Source organism: Malania oleifera, chromosome 1 (assembly GCF_029873635.1).
Source record: "Malania oleifera isolate guangnan ecotype guangnan chromosome 1, ASM2987363v1, whole genome shotgun sequence".
NCBI lineage: Eukaryota > Viridiplantae > Streptophyta > Magnoliopsida > Santalales > Ximeniaceae > Malania > Malania oleifera.
In genome coordinates this window covers 147,094,295-147,106,110 of record NC_080417.1, presented here as the reverse complement: position 1 = coordinate 147,106,110, position 11,816 = coordinate 147,094,295, and the positions used below count along the sequence as shown (strand labels likewise).

General features: G+C 34.4%; 1 protein-coding gene and 1 pseudogene across 5 annotated transcripts; both read left to right on the top strand.

Moving 5' to 3' along the window:
• Positions 1-1,058: 1,058 nt before the first annotated feature.
• LOC131145874 (probable serine/threonine-protein kinase PBL23) lies at positions 1,059-4,751 on the top strand. 5 transcript variants are annotated; one of them, XM_058095056.1, is made up of 6 exons: positions 1,059-1,237; positions 2,002-2,149; positions 3,018-3,199; positions 3,299-3,488; positions 3,710-4,101; positions 4,283-4,751. In XM_058095056.1, the coding sequence occupies exons 1-6, from the start codon at positions 1,214-1,216 to the stop codon at positions 4,517-4,519; spliced, it is 1,173 nt and encodes a 390-aa protein (XP_057951039.1). In that variant the 5' UTR covers positions 1,059-1,213; the 3' UTR covers positions 4,520-4,751. The 5 variants fall into 5 exon arrangements, with proteins under 5 accessions (XP_057951039.1, XP_057951035.1, XP_057951050.1 ...); XM_058095052.1 differs by having other exon boundaries at positions 3,671-4,101; XM_058095067.1 differs by having other exon boundaries at positions 1,999-2,149; positions 3,671-4,101.
• Positions 4,752-6,529: 1,778 nt separating this feature from the next.
• LOC131149642 (putative germin-like protein 2-1) lies at positions 6,530-7,283 on the top strand (annotated as a pseudogene).
• Positions 7,284-11,816: the final 4,533 nt, after the last annotated feature.

Sequence of the window (11,816 nt, the reverse complement as noted above, 5' to 3'; positions counted from 1 at the left end):
AACAATATATTATTATAATATTTATACTATATAATAAAAAGATAGTTTCTCTTACTATTATTATTATTATTATAGTTTCTCAAAAAAAAATTCTTCAGGAAAAAAAATAACAAATATTAAAGGGCTTTCGGGATGTGAAAAATATTTTTTATTGTTGATTTTTATATTTTAAATAATTTAAAAAAAGGAAAAACTATTATTTATTTTTCTAAAAATTATATAAGAAATCTAGAAAATAATGAAAAAATATATATATTTTTTCAAAAAATTTTATATAAATTTAAAATTTTTAAAAATAATGTGATAATTTTGTAATTATTTAAAAAACTGAAAAATAAAAAATAAATATGCTTTTCACAACATAGCCTTAGAATTTTTTAATGATTTGCTGTAAAATATGATACATTGTGCATTTACTGCAACTATGTAAGTATGTATTATTCCACACACCAAAAATGGCTTCGAGCGAGTTTGACACTCCTTCTCCCCCGAATTCCTCAAGTAAAAGTTGGGCATAAATCATTTGGTAAAAAGATTTTTTAGCTTTTAAAAATCAATTTAAAAGCCTTTTTTGGAAAATTTCTAAAAGCTATATATTCGGAAGTTTTTAAACTTTTTCCCCAACAAAATATTTTTTCATTATTAATCTTAGTTTGTTTTCAAATGTTATAAAATTATCAATGCATTAATTATATTTCCTAAAAATATATATTTATTCTAGTTTTTTTTTTCCAAATGTTTTAAAATTATCAATGCATTAATTATATTTCCTACAAATATTTATTTATTTTAACCATTTTAAATATTTTTTCCTATGCCCCCATTAATAAATGTGGCTCCTTGGTTAGGTTTCTTAGGACAATACCAATGATTAAAGATTGTGCCATACATGTTAAGCCACAAATTTTCTGGCTGGCATATGGTAAATTATAAATGCTGGTGAGTTGACAAAATCATCAAATTAATCATATCATCCATAAAAGTATCTTGCTAGAAATATATATGAATTTCCCATTTCATATATATTGATTCATCTCCTTTCAAAAATTTCAAAAAGCTCTCTTAAAATTTGTTATATATATATAAACATCTCATTATATTTTGTGAATGACAAATTTTTTGAGGGGTATAAATATTCCACCAATCAAATGCAAGAGAGGTCTATGAGGTTTTGAAAGTTCATATGACAGGTCTATGAAAATTTTGAAGCTCAATGGAGGTTGGTGCCAAATCTGAGGTGAGAACTGTGCCTTTGGTCCTAAATTTAAATAAAATATAATATGTATATAGATATTGTGCATTTTAGATTTTGTTCAGATTCACAGATTAATTTTATCTCTACCATCCCATCTATCTTCATAGTCATCTATTAGTCTAGCCATAGAAAAAAGAAAGCGCGGGTTACCAGCTCAATTCGTCTCCTTCGTACTATCAATATTTTGAAAATTCGTTATAGATGGAGAGGGAGGGAGGGAGAGAGAGAGAGAGAGAGAGAGAGAGAGAGAGAGAGAGAGAGAGAGAGAGAGAGAGAGAGAGAGAGAGAGTTAAGCCAAGATGGGCGCCTCTTCTTTCTGAATTTAGCAAATTTGACTTTGTCAAATGGGTTTTAGAGGAAGACAGAAGCAATGCAAACATTATGGAAAATTTTTTTTTCTTGTCCTAAGCCACCAGGAAGAAGGAAAACCCCTTTTTCCTTCTTTAAAATTTTCCCATCTGAGGTCTGGTTTCATCAGTTCCTCAGCTGTTTGATTTATGTCCGCTGTCATTGATTTTGAATTGGGTATTTTTTTTTTTTATCCTCTGGATTCATTTCTGTCAGGCTGCACTGTGGGTAGTCAGAATTGGGTGTATACATGTATGTATCTGTGTGTGTGCATATATATGTATATATACCTCTTTCTTTCTATCTGATTTGCTTTTCAAACTAAAGGGTGAAAGGGATTTGTTTCTGTTCAAACATTTTGATGGTTGTTGAATCTGGGTCTCGCTGGGCTGAAGTAGAAGCAAAGAGGGGAAGAAGTGAAGATGAGCTGCTTTACATGTTGCATGTCAGAACAGAAAATCACCAGAAGGTCTTTGAAGAAAAGCATTAAGGAATATCAAGACACCAAAACCTTAGCCTCATTCGCCAACATCTCCTTCAAATCCGGTATGCATTCTGCATTTCTCTGCTTCAATGCTGATCTCTTCCTTATATCATATGGTCTCAATATTCGAATTTTCTGTCTTTGAATCTTGTTTCCACCTTAAAGGCATGTTCCACTTTTAATTGATGAGTGGTGTAATGTAATCTGTTAATGCATTGTCCAAAGGTGCATTAATCTTTCCTTTTTATCTGTGATTAGCATAGTTCTTGATCTGGGTCACCCATGATATCTCCTTGATGCTTGGGCAAATTGATAGATATCCTTCTCTTGAAACAACTCTATTTAAATGAGTTTCATGGTTCTATCTTATGTTGGGTATTTGAGCCTTCTGTAAACGAAACATGTTTGATAGGATAAATTTTTTACCCTCTGTCTCTTTCTTCATTCTGAATGTGGGATTCAAGGCCTTTTTTTTTCTTACTTTTTTTTTTGTTGGTAATTTTTCTTCCTCCGAAAGTATAATGCCATGGTTTTGAGTGAGATTAGATTTCGAAGACAAACAGCCAAAATCGCTAACTATCATCCTGTGAAAAAAAAAAAAAAATCACCCTTGGGTTGGCTCACCATTTTACTCCATACTAGGAACATTCTTTACCTGGTTCTTGTAGTCTCATGTTGGTACTTGTATTTTGTGTGATGAGATCATGTCGTTTAATCAGCAGTAAATATTTATTATCTTTTTATGTTTATTCATGAGGTCCTGATACTCAGCAGAAATCTCACGTAGCAGAAGCTACTGATCAAATCCTTTTGACCTAAAAATTTTCAAAAATTTTGATCACACCCCTGCACTTATGAACTAATTACACAACTGTAGTTTTATTAAAACCTCAATTGCTGATTCAAGCACAAACATATTTTTTCATGTAGATAGCAGCAAGAGAAGGTTCATAACTGAAGAGATATCAAAAATTGGAAAAGGGAATATTACTGCTCAAATTTTTGCATTCCGCGAGCTATGTGTTGCAACACAAAACTTCAACCCTGATTCTCTGCTGGGTGAGGGGGGTTTTGGGAGGGTGTACAAAGGATTCATTGAAAGCAAAAACCAAGTACTGTTGCTTTTCTAACTCCTTTGCTTCATTTTTTCTTGTTGGGAAAAAAATCCCGAAGTCAAACTCATCCTTACATGTTTTGTAAATCCCCCTCAGGTTGTTGCTGTTAAGCAACTTGACAGGAATGGATTCCAAGGAAATAGAGAGTTCCTCGTGGAGGTTTTGATGTTGAGTCTTCTTCACCACAATAACCTTGTGAATTTGGTTGGATACTGTGCCGATGGTGATCAGAGGATTTTAGTGTACGAGTTCATGCCCAATGGTTCCTTGGAGGATCACCTTCTTGGTATGCCCAAAAATATGTTCATTTTGAATTAGCATTCGCTTTCACATTAAATTCAACCATGAATAATGAGCCTTTACATTTTACATCTCAAATGCTGTAAACTATTGCGAACCATTTCTATCAGGACCATGAGACACTTCTCAGATTTTTACATCTTTCAATATTATGTCTTGGTATGGTAGGTTCTCAGGATTTAACTGATGGAGAAACTGTTTCTTCAGATTTACCTCCAAACAAGAAGCCTTTGGATTGGAATACTAGGATGAAAATTGCTGAGGGTGCAGCGAGAGGACTCGAATACTTGCATGAAATAGCAAATCCCCCTGTGATATATCGTGATTTCAAATCATCTAACATATTGTTGGACGAGGACTTCAATCCAAAGCTATCTGATTTTGGGCTTGCCAAGCTAGGTCCAACTGGTGATAAGACCCATGTTTCGACCAGGGTGATGGGGACCTATGGCTACTGCGCTCCTGAATATGCACTGACTGGTCAGTTGACGACAAAGTCAGATGTGTATAGCTTTGGAGTAGTGTTTTTGGAGATAATCACAGGGAGGAGGGTTATTGACACTTCCAGGCCAACTAGTGAGCAGAATTTAGTTACATGGGTATGTTCATAAAATCCTTATTTTGAACTTGGTACGAGCATTAAACTTCAATAGATTTAGAAATTGTTCACTTAATGTTTTTCCATTTTGAACCTTTTATTACTAGAATTTGAAGTGTGGTGGGGAGTACTCAAGTTAATTTCAAATGCTTTAAAAGTAAATGCACTCCTTTTCCCTGCAGGCACAACCTTTGTTTAAGGACAGAAAGAAGTTTACTTTAATGGCCGACCCATTGCTTGATGGGAAGTACCCCATAAAGGGTCTCTACCAAGCTCTTGCGGTTGCAGCCATGTGCCTCCAAGAGGAAGCTAGTACTCGACCTTTAATCAGTGACGTCGTGACAGCTCTAGAGTACTTGGCTTTGAACAAAGACAACGGGGAATCTGAAGAAGAAACTACAGAACCTGCCAAGTCTTGATAGAAACAGCAGCAGATAGAGGTATCAAGACCAAATAGGCCTGATGGTTTTGGGGATGAAGAATATGAGGAAATGCAGATGGAACTTGTGAAGTAGCCTGTTTTGTATCTAGGCCTAACTGTGAGGGCAACCCCATTATCATCAACTCAATTTTCAATATTCCCCCCCTCCCCAGTAAATGGTTTGCTGAGATGTTTGTGATTTCTTGTGGTCTTCGAGTTCAATTTTCAAATCACAGCACATTGATCTTAATGGATGAAAATAGGGAGAATGTGGGCTTTGGATTAACACAATCCACAAACAAAAATGGAGCATGATCTAACAAGTTCTTGTTTTGTGCACTCTTTTTAAATGCTTCATGCTTGAATCAAGATGGAAGAGGTGACATTGGTACCACTAACTTGCCAAGGACATGCAGGGAGAAGCTGTGCCAAGGTGCAGCATGAAAGAAAAATACATACCAACTAATGACCATTGAGAAAGCTATACCAAAAAAGTTACTGGAGATCTCTCCCTCTCAAGGAGTGATTAGGAAAAATGCTGTAGTCACTTATTTTCGTCTCTCTTTTTTTCCCCTTGAAGGAGTGAGCCTAGATCAGGTGGTTTCAGGGTGGGAAGAATGCATTCCCATTTTAAATGATGATTGTATTGATGCCTATGATGAATATGTTTATGATTAACTATATATTAATCATGTGGGACTGGAATAAAATTGAGTAGAAATGTTTTAATTCCTCACTTGATTTATGCATGTTCTTCATTCAATTTTATATTTTATTATATTCTCATTTCCATTTCATTCTGCAAATCAAGTGTAATATAAATCTTCTCTTGTTACTAGCATCTGGCTTCAACTTCATGCCTTGTGCAAACCGATCAAAATTCCACCTAAAAAAGGACTACTCTAAAATCATACCATAAATTTTAAGCCTAACTTTCGGAAAAAGCCTAAGCAGGAAGAGAAAAACTAGGGCACCTCCAACACCCACCTCCTCCCTACTTCCAAACAAAATATTAAATAAAAATACTTCTCTATTTAATTTGTGTTATGCTAAAATTTATTTCAAATGTATTATGATAATTATTAAGGTCCTTAGAGAGGCCGACTTAGAATGAATGTTATCAATACATGATTATATACGTAAATTTGTCGCGTAAAACATGTGATTAATTACTAAGTAGTATCAAATATCAACATAACTAAAAAAGGAGTAAAGCAAAGTTTAGACATAATAAAATTTTCATTCTAGAAGAAAATTAATTAGTAAATCATGAGATGTATGTTATGGAATAATCCTGGAGCAACAATCATACACGAAGAAAAATTCAAGCACATCCACACTAGAACACTGGATTTACATGGTTCGGTCGAATCTGACCTACGTCCATGGAGCACACACCACTGCACTATAAACTGGGAAAAAAAATACAAGGAGGAGCCACTGCTCAACTCTCACTGTCTCTCTCTCTCTCTCACCACAACTCTCTGCTGTCTGCACACAACACACAGCACAGCACTCTCACACTGCTCTCTGCAACACACTTCACACCTCTCACAACTCACTCACTGCTGCACACACACAACTTACTCTCACACGCAGCACACTCTGCGCACAACTCCACACTCACAGCTACACAGCACAATGCATCATAGCTCTCTCACATATATATATATATATACACAAGGGGGGAGTGAAAAATCAAAGACGGTGGCTTGCAATTTCAGCAAAGTCTGCAGAGCAGGTGGCCGCCATTCTTCAATGTCAACATAGGCTGCATGGGGAGGTGCTGCTGCCAACGGTTCCACACCAGAATTCCCAACAATCTCCCACTTGGAGACGGAGGCAGCATCTCAACCAGTGTATAGACAAATGATGTGCTCATGTCTGTCTTCAAGCATGAAGACGGAAGCAGCATGAAGGCTACATTGCTGCTATCCTCACAACTCAATATCTAAAGCAAGAGAAACCTAATATACATTTATCTAGTGTATGCATAGCCATGAACAAGATGGCAGCCAACACACTTGTATCCATTGTCTTCTTGGCTGTGGCTTTGTCTCTGGCCTCTACTTCTGATCCCAGTCCCTTGCAAGACTTTTGTGTTGCTCTTATGTTTGATGTCCATTTCCTTATCTTCACATTAAAATCATTATCTAATTTGTTTCCATCTTGTAATTGCTTTTTCTATTGTAAATATTTTTTGTTCTCGTAAATGGAAAATTCTATAAGGACCCAAAGCTTGCCATAGCTGATGATTTCTTCTTCTCGGGATTTATTGTTCCTGGAAGCACATCGAACCGGCTTGGCTCTAATGTTACACTAGTAAATATTGACAAACTAGCCGGACTTAACACCCTTGGTGTCTCAATAGCTCGTCTTGATTTTGCGCCCTATGGTCTCAAACCCCCACACGTGACACACATCCCTGTGCCATTGAGCTTCTCATTGTCTTGGAGGGAACCCTCTACGTTGGTTTCATTACTTCTGACCCAGATAATCGTCTGATCACAAAGATTCTTTACAAGGGCAACGTTTTTGTATTCTCAGGAGGACTCATTCACTTCCAGTTCAATATTGGGTAAACTAATGTCGTGGCTATCGCAGGATTAAGCAGCCAAAACCCTGGAGTCATCACTATTGCAAATGTTGTCTTTGGTTCAAAGTCATCCATCTCTTCTGATGTTTTGACCAAGGCCCTCCAAGTGGACCAAAAAGTTATTAACTATCTTCACGCTTAATTTTGGATGGACAACAATAGCTAAGAAGATTTATCATACCAACATAGCCATTACATAATATGTTACTAATTATTTATTGGAATTTTGTTGAATGAGCAATTGTTGTACCTATATTATACTAATTATTTGTTGGAGTTTTGTTGAATGAGTAATTGTGATACCTTGACAATTCTAATATAATAAAGAATCTTGTTGTCTACCTCGAGCTCCTTTGTTTATAAAATAAAAAATAAAAACATAGAGGGTTTCCTATGTTTTTAAAATGGCCGTCAGCAACTAACAAGCTCACTCCCCATTAAAATTTGTATGTATATATATATATAAAAGGAATAAAGTTACTTCTCTACAAACTTAAATTTTTTGAATAATTAGCTCTTCTGCATAAGTATTAAAGTAGGAAGTCTTGTGTTGGAGTGAAATACTTGTCAAAATTATTAAATAGAATTCGTAGGTTTATTTGCGTAATATTTGTGCACCTCCCTATAATGTTTAATGAAAGCTTAAGTTAGTATCAAGATGGTTTTGATTGGCAATAAATACCACCCAATTAATACCTAAAAGCTAGACCTCAACCTAGGCATGTGACATCCCTAGGATTAATAGGCTAGATGTTGCCCAAAGAAAAATTATATCCGATTTTTGCAATTATTGAATCCAACTAAGATTTGGTTGCACAGATTTGATGTATAGAAGGGCCTATAAATTGCAATTTCTAAAATCGAGTAGAGATTGCATTAGACTTTATGATAGATTGCAAGATTTAGAGTCAACTTGTAACTTATGGGATTTAAATTTGTAATAAATGCAAAATATATAGGATTCGGCCATCGAGGAAGGCGTGGTTTAATTTTTAATTAGTAAGATAAAAAAGAGTATCACCATAAATTCAAAAATTATTGAGACACTTGACCTACTTGCCTATAAATGGGCAAGCAATGAAGAAGTAAAGACAAACATCTTTTGACATGAACACAGTGTGACCAATTATCTATTTTTAGGGCCTACACCATTTTATATCTCTCTTCCCTATCTCTAATTGACTTTGTTTCTTTATCCTCTCTTTCTTTCTCTCTTTACTTATCTTTTCCAATACATTTCCATCACCTCCCTCCTACTATTTCTATAATTTTTATGATTCCATATTCCCTTTTCCCCATTTTGAATAGTACCACTCACTTTGATACAAATCCGCATTTACTAAGGAGATGGCTTGAGTTCCTACACCATTTCCACCAAAAAATTGTTTTCAATTCCCACTCTGTGAACTATTTGAAGGAAATAGGGTTTAGTTTACCCAAAGATTTATATATAAAAGGGACTTCCTTTTTTCGCAAACTCAAAATTTTATGTTCTATTTATTTGCACATTCGAATGAGATTTCCAAATAAGATGTCAATGGAAAATTTGTATTTGATTTGTGTTATAAGATGCCCATGAATTAGTTCGCTGCACCAAGAAAATCATCATGTATTTCAAATATCATTATTACAAAACCCCATAATCTATCACTATAAATATATAATAAAAATTAATAATTCCAATGGATATTTGTTATTATATTTTTACAATTGTATTATCATATTTTTTATAATAATCTGATATTATTATAATATAATATAACACTATAGTGTATTTTTAATATCATAAAAAATTATTATCATGAATAACTCAATTCGTAATCACTTGGGCATGATATATTACAAGATCGCTCATGTTTAGGAGTTTGAAGTTTGAAATTTGTAGATTGAATTTGACTTGGTATAAATTTGGATAAAATGCAATACAAAATTATACTTAGTTTCGCTCAAATCCTAAGAAACTCAAATTCAAGGCTTAAAATATATGCTCACAACATAATTTTAAAGTACAATTATATCATTTTATGAATATAGTTGAAAAAAACATATAAGAATAATAATATAATTTATAATTGAAAATCATATAATAATAAAATTATAGTTAATTCTCAATTTTTATGAAAACTAACAAGAAAAATAGAAAGTAATATGAACAAACACATTGGCATAAAAAATTGTTTCTTCACTTTATAGAACGAAAAATATGATGAAAAGCAAAAAATGATATGAACAACTACTTAAATATCCATGAAAATCAGAAGTGATGATAGGAATGGGATCCCATAATGAATAGAAGTGTGAGATTAATGCATATTACATTATCGCCACTTTAGTTCCCTTAGTAAAACAAAAATATGATATCCCCCCCGCCCCCCGGGTATCATATTTCCGAAAATCTTGAAATATTACCAATTGCTCATGCTCAAATCGTAAAGAACCACAGGAAACTTGGAACTATAAATAATTATATGTTATTTGATATACCCCAAATATATCACCTACCTAAAAGAGACCAGAGCACAGCATTATGCAAGCAGTTACCGCCCAAGTCAACCACCCAACCGGAGCAATTGATGCCCGCCTTATAATAAGTAGAGCGATTCACGCCAATGAGGTAAGAACCGGCGCGATTCACGCCCGCACCATAACTCGCCAATAAATGACATTATATGGTTAACTAATTTATTTAATATAATTGTAAAAACTAAGAAAATATCAAATGAATGGAGGAAAAGTACTTTAATACCTATATACAAAAATAAAGGAGATATTCAAAATTATAATAACTACCTTAGAATTAAACTTATGAGTCATACGATGAAATTATGGGAAAAGGTAGTTGAACAAAGATTAAGGTCAGAAACAAAGATCTCAGAAAATCAATTTGGTTTTCTGCCTGGGAGATCTACCACAGAAGTTATTTATCTTTTAAGAAGATTAATGGAAAAGTTTAGGGAAAATAAGAGGGACTTGCATATGATATTTATTGACCTTGAGAAAGCGTATGATAGGATACCTAGGGAAGTTCTATGGTGGGTTTTAGAAAAAAAAGGTGTATGTTGTAGGCATATCGATGTCATTAAGGATATGTACGATGAAGTAATGACTAGTGTAAAGACTATAGATGGAGAAACTAAAGAATTTCCAATTGCCATAAGTGTACATCAAGGATCTGCTTTGAGTCCTTATCTTTTTACTTTAGTGATAGACCAATTGACTAAGAGTATTAAAAGGAGGTTCCATGGTGTATGTTGTTTGCAGATGATATTGTATTAATTTACGAAACTAAGGACGAAGTAAAGGCTGAGTTAGAATTATGGAGAGAAGCTTTGGAATCTAGAGGCTTTAGGATAAGTAGAAATAAAACAAAATATATGAAATGTAATTTTAGTAATGATAGGAGGAATATTGGAGACAAAGTTAAACTTGATGATGAAGAAATAAATAGCACTTGTAGATTTCGATACCTTGGATCTATTATGCAAGTTGAAGGAGAAATTGAAGATGATGTAATGCATAGAATTAAAGCAGGTTGGTTAAAATAGAGAAGTGCTTCAAGTGTGCTATGTGATCGTAGAATACCCTTAAAATTGAAAGGGAAGTTTTATAGGACAGTTATAAGACCAGTTATGCTATATGGATCAGAATGTTGGGCAACGAAGAAACATAATATTCAAAAAGTAAAAGTTGCCGAAATGAGAATGCTTAGATGGATGAGGGGTATAACATTGAAAGATAAATTAAGGAATGAACATATTTGTGGTAAGTTAGGTGTAACTCCTATAGAAGATAAGATAAGGGAGGGACGACTCAGATGGTATAGACACTTGTAACGTAGGCCTTATAGTGCACCTGTGAGGAAGAGTGACTTAGTTACTATGGGGGGCAGTAGAAGGGGAAGGGGTAGACCTAAAATAACTTGGGAGGAGATAATGAGTAAGGATTTAATGTCTTTGAATCTATCAAAAGAAATGGTCCATGATCGCATAAATTGGCGGAAAAGGATTCATATAGCCGACCCCACTTAGTGGGACTAAGGCTTGGTTTTGTTGTTGTTGTTGTTTATACCCTTGGGTCAACCTCCATCACTATAAATAGGGATTTGGAGAAGAGGCTCAGGCATCTCATCCTAACACCCTTTTGCATAAAAACCTCTCAAGCTCATCCCTTACTTAGGCATCGGAGAGGTCCGCTGGAGTACACCTCGGGTCCTCCAAGCCACTTTTATTTGTCTCTTTTTAGGTGGTCATGATCAAGGATCGATTCATGAAGCTTGTTCAATTTTCGGCTGCAACAGTTGGTGCTGTCTATGGGAACTTTTTGAGAGGTTTTCTCTTTCAATCCTTGATCCATAACACCAAGGTGAAATTGAATCTGTTCATTCTAGTTAGAAAAATTTGTTCCATTAAATATCGGAACAGAAGAAGCTAGTGAATGTAGTGAAACAGGAACAAACACTATGATAAAATGATCACAACATTAATGCTTTGAGTAAAACATTTTCATTAGTAAATTGTGTTCAATCTTTGGATCAACTTAACCAATATACTAACATTCACATTTACTGGTGATTTACACCCATCCAGGCATAATTGATAACCTTTTAAAGTTCGATTGGTCTATCACCTTTGGGTATACATCCCAATCTCACTACCATTTTTTCAATTATCTTGACTAATTTAATGATTACTTGAAATTT

Excerpts from the sequence above, each read along its gene's own strand:
- LOC131145874 (XM_058095052.1), top strand. The coding sequence starts at position 1,214 with ATGGAGGTTGGTGCCAAATCTGAG. Across the intron at positions 2,150-3,017 it reads CAACATCTCCTTCAAATCCG|ATAGCAGCAAGAGAAGGTTC; the intron begins GTATGCATTCTG and ends TTTTTCATGTAG. Across the intron at positions 3,489-3,670 it reads CTTGGAGGATCACCTTCTTG|GTTCTCAGGATTTAACTGAT; the intron begins GTATGCCCAAAA and ends TTGGTATGGTAG.